General features: G+C 57.8%; 7 protein-coding genes across 7 annotated transcripts in view; 3 read left to right on the plus strand and 4 right to left on the minus strand.

Annotated features, from left to right (window-relative positions):
• Nucleotides 1-1,569: 1,569 nt before the first annotated feature.
• Nucleotides 1,570-2,844, minus strand: PSEUBRA_003751 (Mannose-6-phosphate isomerase, type I; the record flags this gene model as incomplete). The annotated part of the gene is made up of 1 exon (XM_016436828.1): nt 1,570-2,844. The coding sequence occupies one exon, from the start codon at nt 2,842-2,844 to the stop codon at nt 1,570-1,572; it is 1,275 nt and encodes a 424-aa protein (XP_016291757.1).
• Nucleotides 2,845-3,282: 438 nt separating this feature from the next.
• Nucleotides 3,283-5,706, minus strand: PSEUBRA_003752 (uncharacterized protein; the record flags this gene model as incomplete). Its single annotated transcript, XM_059465153.1, has 1 exon — nt 3,283-5,706. One exon carries the CDS (start codon nt 5,704-5,706, stop codon nt 3,283-3,285), a length of 2,424 nt encoding a protein of 807 aa, XP_059320583.1.
• A 577-nt stretch (nt 5,707-6,283) lies between these two features.
• Nucleotides 6,284-7,069, plus strand: PSEUBRA_003753 (uncharacterized protein; the record flags this gene model as incomplete). The annotated part of the gene is made up of 1 exon (XM_016436806.1): nt 6,284-7,069. One exon carries the CDS (start codon nt 6,284-6,286, stop codon nt 7,067-7,069), a length of 786 nt encoding a protein of 261 aa, XP_016291759.1.
• Nucleotides 7,070-7,203: 134 nt separating this feature from the next.
• Nucleotides 7,204-7,981, minus strand: PSEUBRA_003754 (NADH:ubiquinone oxidoreductase, B18 subunit; the record flags this gene model as incomplete). The annotated part of the gene is made up of 4 exons (XM_059465154.1): nt 7,204-7,270; nt 7,375-7,404; nt 7,678-7,746; nt 7,902-7,981. 4 exons carry the CDS (start codon nt 7,979-7,981, stop codon nt 7,204-7,206), a joined length of 246 nt encoding a protein of 81 aa, XP_059321436.1.
• Nucleotides 7,982-8,228: 247 nt separating this feature from the next.
• On the plus strand, nt 8,229-8,671 carry PSEUBRA_003755 (Ribosomal protein S36, mitochondrial; the record flags this gene model as incomplete). Its single annotated transcript, XM_016436811.1, has 2 exons — nt 8,229-8,576; nt 8,654-8,671. 2 exons carry the CDS (start codon nt 8,229-8,231, stop codon nt 8,669-8,671), a joined length of 366 nt encoding a protein of 121 aa, XP_016291760.1.
• A 163-nt stretch (nt 8,672-8,834) lies between these two features.
• On the minus strand, nt 8,835-11,234 carry PSEUBRA_003756 (protein of unknown function DUF4211; the record flags this gene model as incomplete). The annotated part of the gene is made up of 1 exon (XM_016436819.1): nt 8,835-11,234. The coding sequence occupies one exon, from the start codon at nt 11,232-11,234 to the stop codon at nt 8,835-8,837; it is 2,400 nt and encodes a 799-aa protein (XP_016291761.1).
• A 306-nt stretch (nt 11,235-11,540) lies between these two features.
• PSEUBRA_003757 (Target SNARE coiled-coil domain protein) overlaps nt 11,541-12,191 on the plus strand; it is a gene marked incomplete at both ends in the record, with an annotated part of 1,241 nt that continues 590 nt past the window's right edge. The window contains one exon of the mRNA XM_059465155.1: nt 11,541-12,191. This exon is cut by the window's right edge and continues 106 nt beyond it. Coding sequence (XP_059320584.1) covers nt 11,541-12,191 — 651 coding nt within the window.

Raw genomic sequence — 12,191 nt, forward strand, 5'->3', positions numbered from 1 at the left:
GCGGGCGGCTGGATTTGAGTGTCCGCTTCGTCCTGCCACGATCGTCGCTTGCGAGCGGTACTCATGATATTTTCAGTCGCTCTGTTTTACGGACTGCAAACCCATGCCACGGGAGACGATATCGAAACACCGAAAGTCGTGCTCGCCTGACCATCTGCGCTTCACATGACCCACTAGCGCGTCTTACTCCAGCCCTTCATCGAGACCTTGGGACACTCGGCAAGCAGAATCCTCCCTCGCTTCCTGGGCTGCTCCAATGAAATCAATGAGAGACAACCTGCATCTCTCCCAACACCAAAGATCATCTCGAGAGAGCGAGCGGCCGCTCAAACGTCGTGCTCGTACAACCGACCAGGCTTTCCCGAGTCCACGTTCCACCATCCCATGTTCCCGTCGGCGCTTGATTGAGACCTCGCAGCGCTAGGCAAAAGGGATTTCCCGCTCGCTTTACCGCTGCCGAGACATTTCGCATTTCTCAGCACGAAAGAGCAAGCGGCCATCCAGATCTCGTGTTCGTACAACCATCTAGACCTGCCTCAATCACGTTCCACCAGCGTAGGTTCCCGGCGGCGCTTGACTGAGACCTTGACGCTGGGCAAAAGAGATTTCCCGCTCGCTTTACCGCTGCTTTGGGGCTGTTCATGAGAGACATTTCGCAGTTCTCGCCACGAAAGATCTTTTCGAGAGAGCAAGCGGCCGTACTCGTACTCAACCACGTTCCACCAGCGTCCATTCCTGGCGGCGCTTGATCGAGACCTTTTCTGAACGCCCAAGAGCGGGGAACCGAGCGTGCCATTGGTCTCCGAACATCGGCCACGTTTCGGTTGCAAACCAGCTCTCCTCGCGGACCCTCAACGTGACCTTGCGCGCTTGCCAAAACCAGAAGCCCGTTCCGGTGTTTTGGTCGAAAATTCTCTCGCTTGCAAGATTCTTTCGTCGGTCAAACCCCGCCTTTTCGCTCTTCCCTTGCCAAGCAAGCGGAGATGATTCAGCGCCAAGACGGTGGCTGGAGATGATCTCTGCATTGCATTCAAGGGTCCAGGTGACGTTGGTGGCGTGCTACGAGGTCGTTTTCCTAGATCGTCGTCACACTGGAATGACGGGCAGGGAGAAGCCGTCGTGAGTGGCGAAAGAAGAAAAAAAGGCGTAAAGAAGAGTCAAAGAAAAGAAAAAAACACATAAGGGAAATGAACAATTTAAGCCCAAATTGTCAGGTGTTAGACTCCCTGTTGCTCGAGTTGGATAAGGCCCTCGAATCGGGAGATCTGGAAACACGAACAAGGTGCTCGTCATCATCGTCTTGTCGGACAGCCAGTGAGACCTTCGAGCACTCATAACGTCGTAGACTCGATTCCAGCCGGACCATCAGTTCCACCACTTCAACAGGCTGAGAACGTGAAAGCTTCGCAAGACATCCTCATCATGGTCTTGTCGCACTGCGGAAGCAGCTTTCACCGCCACGGGCTGGGATTGTCGTGAGTTCGTACGATGGGTCACAGCTGCTCGATGAGGTATGTTCGTGAACTCGTAGTATTACATCTTCAACATAGTCGAACACAGTACAGCTCTTTAGGCCTCGACGAACGCCCTCGCCAATGCCGCCTCGCCCTTCCCCACGTTGGTGATCTCCACACTTGCCCCGGCGCCAACAAACGCCAGCTGCCCCTTGCTCAATCTTACCTTGTCCCCACTCTCCTTCACCTCGACCTCTCCCTCCAGGACCAACACGATACTCGGACCATCCACCCCATCATTCTTCGCCGTGCTCCCCTCTCCAACCTGCATTGTAACGACACTGAACTCCTCGATGGGCGGATCGTACAGCAGCGCCTCTACCCCTTCACCCTTCACCTTTCCCCACTTCACCCCCTTCAATCGACCCCTATCGCTCCCGGACTGATACGTGCACATCTCGACCAAGGTCTCTGTGTCGCGCAGCTTGGGTGTGAGACCGGCGCGCACTACGTTGTCCGAGCTAGCCATGCATTCGAGGATCTCGCCCTCGAGGTAGGCGTGCGGCTCGTTGGCCTGTAGAAAGAGTGCTTGGCCCGGTTGCAGCGACGAAATGTTCAGGAGGAAGGTGCAGAAGATGCCGATATCCTTGGGGAACTCGGCGGAGAGTTTGACGACCAGTTGTCGTTCTGTTTCGGGAACGCCTTCGACCGAACCGGCAGCAAAGCGCTCGGAAAGTTGTGAGGCGAGTGGCTCGTACGATGCCGCAGGACTGTTCATCAGGTTGGAAAAGATGGTCTTCAACCTCTTCTTCACATCGTTCTCGTCAGAGACGCTCTCCAGTTCGGCAGGATCCACCTGGACCAGCTGCGCAAACTCCGGTACGCCCTTGATGAACCCCGTGATCTCGGAGAGAGGACGAAACCCGCAGAACCCGCGAAAGGCCGTCAGCGCAATCGCCATCTCCGGCTTGTGGTTCGGATCCTTGTACACGTCGGGTCGTTGTTTGTGCAGTCGCTTGCCGAGTTCCTTGTCTGGGTGCGCTTGGATGCTGAGCGCCTTGCCCACGGAGAGCACTTTGAAGAGGAACGGCAGGCTGCCGGGCGCCTCGTCGGCGAACTTGTTGGTCACTTTCTCGCCGATCAGCTCCGGATGCGCTGCGAGATGGGAGGACAGCGCCTCATGGTTCGAGGTGGACGGGAGGATGACTTTGGATGGCATCGACGGGTGAGTGCCCATCCACAGCTCGGCATATGGCTTGTTGTTCTCCGGCTTAAAGTTGAGTTGTGGGGTGGCAGACGCGAACTGCGCAACGCGCGAAGTGTCCCCCACAATACCCCAGTCGTACGACTGAACACCTGGGATCAGCTGGAATACCTTCGGCGTCGTCATTGTTTCCGAGAGATGGTGTGCGATGGTGGACAGGCGGCGGTCGGCCATTTGCTCTGATGGTGGTGCAGAAAAGAGGTCGCCGATGAATTTGCAAAGTTGGTTGGTGCGCAAGAGGTCAAGGGTCGCCGGTCGCACCATTTTTTATTTCTCGGTCATGAACGCCGACGGGACTCTCGCGTGCGTTCTTTTTTTTGACGCCTTCCCGCTCGTGCATATGCGAGGTCAGAATTGGGCTTCATAGGCCGCTTCCGCCGCGGAACATGGCGTCCCGCACAGCGTGTCGCTTGCATGTCTCGTACTCAAGCTGCCCTCTTCGAGACAAGGCATAGATGGGGTTCAGATCACGCTTCCCACCTGCCATGACTGAAGACACTTCTGACATTGATGCAGTTTCGCAATTTGCCACAGAGAGAATGATCACTATGACAGCAGTGCTGCTCATCGTCGAGGCGAGCTCAAGGGCACGGGATCGCCATACCGCTGCGGAGGATGACGATGTCGCGTTTGCGTCGATCGACGTGCGGTCTCTTCATGGCCGGAAGCGGCCTCGCTGTCCGCTGTTGAGCCTCTCATACGACGTCGAGTGCGAGGCGTTGGCTGCGATCCACCGTGATCATCCTCGCTAGGGGTGCCGTCGAGTACGAATGTCGACGACGAGCTTGGCGTCGGTGGATCTCCGTTTCCTACGTCCATGTGCGGGACAGACGGGACTGGATTGGCAGGCTGTGCTGATCGGGGCGCGCCTCGACGAAATGCCTCGCTGATCTTGATCTTTCGCCTCTCAATGTATCGCTCACCTTCCTCGTTCTCGACAAGTTCGATTTCTTCTTTGTTCTCGATGACGATCTCGCCTGGACGGCCTGGTTCATGGAGGATGTCGTCGTCTCGTTCTTGTCGATGCCTGTCGTACTGCTCGACCCACGTACATCGTGCTGCCAAGTACAGAGACAGCGTCGCGCTGCCTCCTAGGAACGGCGATAGAGCGAGCAGAGCGACAACGGCGCGTGCTTGCGTCTCGATGACATGACGGTCCGCTCGATCAAGTCGGAGCGAGGAAGGCAGGGGAAAGTTCATCATACCTGGCGGAGCATCGTCGTCGTCGTCTTCGTCGTCGGGATCGCTGATGGCGGGGTGTTTGGCGCTTGGGCTTGCGACAGCTGCCTTCCACAACCACAGGCCGCTCTCGATGAGTACGAAGACCGATGCACTGACTGCAACGCAGACATGATCCGAACTGATCGAGCTCTGAGCTGGGTGGCGGAAGAATGTAGTTGGAAAGAGCAAGCTGATCGTGCCAAAGATACGGTGCAGGAAGGTGCGGCTGCCGTTGACCTCCAAGAAGCAGGCGAGGGTGAGCCACAGTCGCAGTACGATGCTGATGGCGGCGAGACCAAGGAAGTACATCTTTGCGTCTTTCCAGAAAGGCACTCGAAGCTTGCTGCGCGACATTAGCTTAGACAAGATCTGCCGTGTCGTGCGGTGAGGCGTCGGCAGCTGCCATCGTCGCCCCATCGTGGGGCGATTCTCTCTCGAAGCGCGAGGCGGCTTGTAGGTGACGTAGAGCGAGACGAGCAGAGGAAAGACGTGCATGATCATCACTTTCGTAAAGCTGTTGGGGTGCTGCAGTACCGATGAGAGGCCAGCAAGGATGAACAGAGGCATGCCGACTTTCTCTGGAATCCAGTGTTGCATTGTACGAGCTACCTTGTCCATCATCGTTGGCTGAGGAGGCAGCGGTGTCTTCCTGATGGTGATGTCGGTCTTGAAGTGCCTGACGTTGGGGTCGGGAGAATCGCGCGGAGTGGGAGGAAGAGCAAATGGAGGAGAATGACGAGCTGTTCGGGGTCTGTTCATGGCGACGGTGAAGCCTCCCTGCTCCTGCCTTAATCGCTCGGACTCGGGCTGCGGGGAGATAGTGGGCGGAGAATCATCTTCGTCGTCTTCCAGCGGCTTGAAGATGCGCTCTCTGGCCTTGAATTTCGTGTCCGAGCGGGCAGCAATGAGATCGAAGGCATCGAGGCGGTATATGACGGCGAGGTTGAAGAGATTGAAGGCAAAGCTGATGGCGACAAGCTGTCCGAGCGCCATGATGGTCCAGACGTGAGGGATGCGAAGGCGCTCGGCCTCGTGACGCAGAAAGAGGGCCCATGCGCCCACGGTGATGATGCAGATCTCGCTGCTCCACCACCACGAGGTGTTATCCTTGATGACCTCCATCCAAGCTTCCTTAAAGAGGCTCAGCGAGCCGAGCCACTGCGATATGCGGAGGACACGCAAGTGTAACGCAGGTACGAGCAGTTCTGGTCGTCCGAGATCGAAGGGAGGCGGCGTTGGTGGCAATGGGAATGATGTCAGATGGCAGCGCTCAAGGTATGCCTCGTACGAATGACGCAGGAAGGAGATCATATAGTACCAGGTCGAGGCAAGGCTGAGCACGGCAAGAAGTGCAAAGATCCACTTGGCGTGGAGAGCCTTGTTTCTAAAGGCCCAGGTAGCGAGCTTGATCAGAGCATCAGCGACAGGGGTGTCGGTCTTGATCTCCTTTGGCTTCTTGCCTGTGCGGAAGAGGTCTTGATGCGCCGACATGACATCGTCGCCAACGTGGTCGAGCTCGACGAGACCCATCTCGCCATGGACCTTTGGCAGCATGCTGAGCTGGCGGTACTTCTTGGTCGCGATTCGCACGACGCGGAAGGCGAGGTAGAGGTTGATGCAAAGATACGAGACGAGGATGAGAAAGTTGGGCTCAAAGAGCGCATTGAGCAGGGAGAAGAGGCCAGGGTCGTGCGGCGACATGGCGCCCGAGGAAGTAGCCGATGTGCTGACAGCACTCTGATTGACAGCGAGCTCGCTCATGGTCATGGTGGTCTTGACGGAGGATCCGGGCTTGTAGGCGACCTCTTATCTGTCGAAGCGTTGTCGGCTGCTGCAGCTTTGGAGCTGAGCCAAGCTTGTTGAGGCAATGGCTGAGTTGACGAGCTACTGTGCCCTTCTTCCTTCAACAGACGGCGCTGCGTAGCCAGAAATTGAGTCTCGTCGGATGTACCGTGCTCGAGCTGAATCAGCTGCTGCTGGGAGTGCCGATGCCTTTTCCCACGCACGGATCATGCCATGTGTGACGACAGAGCTTCAAGCGTGCATCCGCACGGACGCCGAAGCGATGGTCGTGAGTCTGACGGTCGGGCGAAGAAGACTTGAAGCGGCAAGTTGACGAGTGACTGTCGAGCGTAGGAGAGTGGCTTTCGAGAAGAACAACAGACATGCAGAAGCAGGACCCTGAAGCGTGAACCCTGCTCTAACCCAGAGAAGCTTTTTCTCGGAAGCCGGCGCGCAACTCTTGCTTCCACCACTTCTTCTCATCCATCGTATCCGCACTTCTTCCAGCCGTCTCTGACCCTCCAAGATCACCTCACAGCACACGAGACGCTGCAGAAGCAACATGGAGTCCATCTCGCTACCATCAGCTCTCCCCGAGCCATTACAGCGCGTCCACCTGGCGCATTTCTCCAACCTCGATCCTGAAACCCAATCCTCCGCCATCATCCGGCGCATCATCTCGGCCTCCCAGGGTCCAACCACCACTAGCACGAGTGCATCCTCACAGTCGGTCGCGGAAGCAGATGCAGAGCGGGCCAAGCTGGACTTTGCCTTTCTCGATCCGACGCGGTTGTGCTCCAAGCAGCACGTGCTGAGTGCGGTCATGCAGGCGGCGGTGGTGTGCGCGAGGAGCTGGGATGCGGACAGGCAGGTGTTCAGGGAGGGCGAGGGGAGCAGCGGCGGAATGAAGTCCAAGACACCCCACTCGGAGGTGATCTATATGCTCAACCCGGGTAATAATGTCGGAGAGTCGCTCAAAAGATTTGGCCTATCGCCCAAGTCGACGTCATTGCTGCTGGTCAAGTTCTCGTCAGCTGAAGCGGATCCGCATACGATACTTCAGAGCATGATTGATGTCGTGTCCGAAAAGAATCTCACAATCCCTGCATCGACATCAATAGAATCGGCGGAAGACGAGAACAGCACAGTGGACATCGATCAGGCCATCCGATACGGTCACTTCGGTCCAGCACAGGCTAAGACGGTAACGGATTGGAAAGAGCTCAACAAGATCTACAAGCTTCAGATCCCATCTACCCTCCTCAACGAGGACGACCAACCTGGGCGGCAGGAAGAGTACGAAGAGATCATCTGCACCAGTGTCGCCATGAAGCTCGTTGCTGCTTGACACGGCGCTAGAAATCGAAAGGCATACCCACTGTCTCTCCACATCGACTGTGCACTCCGCTGAGAATGATTCAAGTGGTTTGCATTGCGACCGTCGGCAAGTCTGTGAGAGTGGGACTCGTAAAGCAGCGCAGTCTACTCGTCTGCGGCTTCCAGCTTGGACTTCTTGAGTTGTGAGAGCTCCTTTTGTCTTCGGATGAAGCTGGCGGCGCAGGATCAGTAGAGAGCGAAAGAGCAACAAAGTCAGCGTCGGCGGTCCGATGCCCGAAGAACGACGCAAAGCATTGCAGAAACGGGGACACTTACTCGTCGTACTGGCACTTCTCATATGTGTGGCTGCAGAGCCATCAAAATTGGCAGAGTATGAATGTAAAAAGTCAGCATCTTGCCCGACTCATCCCTAGTCTCTGTGAGTCGTAGCCGGCTCGACGGCAAACCGTGATCCGTCCACTACAGCTGGCATGGCCAAAAGCACGCAGCATAGTACAGCGCTTGCTCTCGCACTGGCTTCGCCGCAGCTTGTGGACCTGGCATTGGAGCCTTTGACTCTCCGGTGTCGTTGTAGACCAATCTATCCCTTGCTTGGCGGATGTTGGTTGCAACACTTACCGTTCGTCCTCGCACTTCCACGGAGCATACAGCGTCTGCTTGCGGCACTTGTTGAGCGGGATGAGCAATCTGTTCGGTTTTCAAAGGCGAAGATAGCATCCAGTCAGCCAGTGTTCCACCTTCTCCGTTGCAGCGTCTGACTCAAGCTGGTCCAGGCGCATGTTGGTCCTTTCGTAGACCATCTCCAGCAGTCGCTTCTGCTAGACCAGGTGTTGGAAACGTACGCAGAGCACTGGTCGCGATAACCCAGGGGCAGGCGGGCGGCGTTGGCCTCTTCGACCGAAGCGGTGTGTGTGTCGGCCATCGTTGCTCTGTGTTCTGTGAAGTGTATGATGGTGAGGAAGATGTGTGTTGGAGAATTGGAGATGGCATCCTTTCCACCTTGTTTCGCACGGAAAATCCTCCAGATGAACCGTGCTCGACTCTAACATTTCAATTCAAAGGATGACGTCGGAGAGAGCCGAGGGGGAAGATTCTCCACAAGCACGGCACAAATCGGGCTTCCCATGACCTCCCCTTCACCCATCATCTCCATCATCATCCTCGGAATCATGTTGCGAACGCTAGTACGAAGAGCACACGTGCACAAGCCAGGTTTTCGATTCCCGGATCGTAAGGCGCCCAAAGAGTCGCACACGCCACACCCGCATCCCGCCGCACCCAGCAGCATCGTCGAATCCTTCGACCATTTCCAAAAGGTCTTTTCGTCCGGCCCCCACTTTCATCCTGAAAAGCTCCAATCACAGTCCGGCGACAACAGCGGGAGCAAGGGGAGTGGGCTGTTGGGAGATGTGGATATGCAGGGTAGGGAGGTCGCCGAAGACGTACACCTGCTGCCGGAAAGGTTTTGGAGGACCCCAGCGCTTCAATTCTCCGATGAGGAGATCGAGGCTGTCATGGTAAGTCGGTCTCAACAACGAGTCAAAAGGACGGTGAACACGGCTGACGATCGATTGACCTGTAACGTGATTTGCAGAGCGGCGGCGCCAACTAGACCCCCAACAGCAACGCTTTTCGCACTCTCAAGATCAGCTTCTCGCAATACAACATCGTCCTACACAACCGCATTCACACGCGTGCACAGCAGCGTCTTGAAGACTATACATCACGACCAGGACTTCGCTCGCGCTGAATGCCATACAACACATCGCATTGCTTCACCTCGCCCTGTTCACCTCGATCGCCTGCTCGCTCGAACTCTTCAACCTCCTCCTCAGCCTCTCCAGCTCCGACCCTTTCCCCTTCCCCTCCTTGGCCCTTTCCATGCCTTTCCAAACGCACCTTCCGCTGGGGCTGATCATCTCGTTGACGGCGAGAGCGACCTCCCACGCGCCGCAGCCCAACTCGCCATCCTTGCCCTTGCCCTGCTTCTTGGTCCTCCATAGCAATCGGCGGATGAAGCGGATGCTGTCGTGCTTGGCGAGCGTCTGCATGGTCGTCCATTCCCAGTGGTGGAGCTTGTGCATCACGGCGGCGCGTTGGGCGCAGTGTTGACCGGCGAAGAAAGTGTAGCTCGGGTGGGAGCGGGAGTCTGTGCCTTGCTCGCGCCACGTTTCGTTGTCCGAGCTGCGGTCGCTCGAGGTGCTTGAGTCTGAATCGCTGGAATTGTCGGATTCGTGCCCGGAGTCGGCGTCGTTGTCTTCGTCGTCGCGTTTGCTGAGCGGTCCCAGCGTCTCCTGGTCATATCGCAAACCCGAGAACGTTACCTTGAACTGCGCCTTCTGCGACTTCCTGTGGCAGATTCCACACCCGTTCTTCGCCAGCGTGCCGTACTCGTCCACCTCGTCGCTGAACAGCGCCTCGACCTCGATCTTCGGGTACTGCGTGAGGTACCACTTGAACTGCCTGCGCATTGCGACGCTGCTGACGCTCTCCTCGACGGAGCGCATGCGGGAGCGGAGGGCGGCGCGGTTGCGCTCGAGGCGCTTGCGGTCGTCGAGGCTGAGGGAAGACCAGCTGAGCAGCACGCGGGCGGCAGCCCATTCGACCCAGTCTAGACACATCTCGTCGAGTCCCTTGCGGGCGGAGGCGCCGCCGAGACCATGTGCCGCGAGAATAGAGTTGGAGGGTGCGCCAGTGGCGGTGTGAGAGATGGGCGCTAGATGGATCTTGCCATCAGCATCGCGGTCGTACCACCGGCCGTCGGTGGGAGGTCGAGCTTGAGGTATCTCTGTCGGCGGAGGTACGTCCTCATCATCCTGAGGCGAAAATCCTCTCTCGTACTCCACCTGGTCGTCGGCGACAATGAAGTCCTTGCTGTCGTCACTACTGCTGCTGCTGCTGTCGCTGTCGCTGTCGGAGTCTGAGTTGCTGGTGTCACTGTCACTCGACACAGTCTCAGCGCGCTTGCCGTTGCCGAGGCGTCTGCGCTTCTGCGGCCCATCGTCCGCTTCGTCTGACGAGGAGTCGACACTCTCGCCTCGCTCGATCTGCGCCTTCCTGCGTGCCTGTGAGAATGCAGCCAACTTGTTGCGGAAATCCTCTTTGTGTCGCGCTCCCGTCGATCGTGCAAAGGCATCTTCGTTGAGCTCCGAGCGAAGGTTCTTGAGATCTTCGCCCTTACGCTTTCGCTTGGGTTCTTCGCTGCCATCGGCGCCTTGCGTGCTCCTCTTCTCCTTTTGACTGGCTGGCGCTGGCTCGGGCTCTTGCATCCTCTCCTTGCCCTTCTTGCTGGTCTGTTGCTCCCTCGTAGGCTCTTGCATGGCTGCTGCGAGTTTTGATGGAGCGGTTCGTGGTGTCGAGGATCTCGAGCGTTGGCTAGCCAGGCCCTGCGCGATCCTATCGCCCATGGTCGGCGACTTCTTCGTCCTTGGTCGTTGACTCGCCTGCCTCATCCTGTTGTCTTCATCCGATTCGCCATCGAGGAATGTCGGCGCCTCCTCGTCTTGCGCTTGGCCACTGCCGAGGAAGATGTCCGACAAGCCATCGCTGTGTGGTTGTGACGAGGCGACCTGCGACGCGGGTGCTGGTCTGCTGCTGGTTGCTGGGCTCGGCTGAGTCAGCGCGCCTGCAGACGAGGTCGCTGCCCTTCCTGCTGTCGATATCGTGGTCTCCACCGTCTTGCCCTTGCCCTTCGCTGCCGCGCCTCCTCGCGCCTTTGGCCTGACAGCAACGTAGCGCGAAGGACCCGCATCCTCCCTCATATCCTCCTTCGTGAAGTAGAACGAGCTCGCATCGGCTGGCCTCTGCTCCACGTGCCAGACCATCGAGTCCTCGTTCGCCTTGTACTTGCCCTTCTCGATGAATGCAGCCATGTCCTTGGGTCGGATGAGACCCAGCTCGTCTTCTCGACACGCCGGGCGCTGCGTCGGAGGAACCTCGACCCAGCTATCCGTCTTCGGCAGCTCATACCCACTCGTCACCTCCCCAATGTCCTCATCATCATCCCTGAGATCGATCACATCGTCTTCCGGTTCCGCCTTGACGCTTCTCGACCGGGTGCTTCTCTTCGGCGGTGGTGCCGAGGCGATGACGGATTCGGAGCGGGTGCGGCTTCGCGTCGAGCGGGGGGTGGGTGCGGCCGGCTTGGTCGTCTTCTGTTTCTTCTTGGGCGGCATTGTTGGGGTTACAGCACGACAGATGATGCTGTCGACGCCGTTGGCCGCTGGCAAGCTGTGGTGGTGCGGGTAGGAGCTGCGCAGAAGAGAGTCCAGGCCGTGGATCATCGTATGCAGACCCAAAAACAGTCCGTGTTCCGGCTAAGCCCAATGGGATCTAACAAATTTGGATTTTTGGACAGGCGACGCACAGACGAACCCTTCTGAAAGGTGTGTGGAGCAACTCGCATGCTTCTTGACCTCGGACCAAACCTCCCTGACTTTCCACCATCAAGAGCAACACCGGTGCGCAACACAGCGATCTCGATGGCAGCGCACTACCCATCGAGCGCGTCCTCCACGCCGCCGCCCCATCTGCTGGGCAGCAGCTTCGCCTCCTCCTCCTCCACCTCACATCTCGGCCAAACGCGATCTCGAACGCTCCTCTTCCTCTCGTACCGCGAGTCGTCTGGCCCCTCCTCCTCACGCCGCATCCCTTCCGGCAGCGACATCTTCTCCGCTCCCTACACGGACGCGGACGACCCTCTTGGCTCCTCCTCGCTTCACGCCGACAGCGAGTCGCACAACTTGCTCCCACGGCGGAGTCGCGAAGGCCACATCTCCCTCTCGGTCGACGAGTTGCCGCCGAAATGGATGGATGTCTCGGACCAGGTCGATTCGATCCTGCTCGCCATCCGACCACGAATGGACGCACTGTCCAAGCTGCACGAGAAGCATCTCCGGCCTGGATTCGCAGATCGCTCTTCGGAGGAAAAGAACATCGAATCGCTCGCACTGGAGATTACGAAGGACTTCCGCCGGTGTTCGCGGTTGGTTGCGGGGCTAGCGGCGTACACGCAGCATCTGATGCGGGAGGCGAAGAGGACAGGTGGAGAGGGAGAGGTGACGGTACGTCAGATTGCGCTGGCACAGAACGTCCAGACGGCACTAGCGACGAGGGTGCAGGATCTCAGTGGA

Source organism: Kalmanozyma brasiliensis (assembly GCF_000497045.1).
Source record: "Kalmanozyma brasiliensis GHG001 unplaced genomic scaffold PSEUBRA_SCAF25, whole genome shotgun sequence".
NCBI classification, from domain to species: Eukaryota; Fungi; Basidiomycota; class Ustilaginomycetes; order Ustilaginales; genus Kalmanozyma; species Kalmanozyma brasiliensis.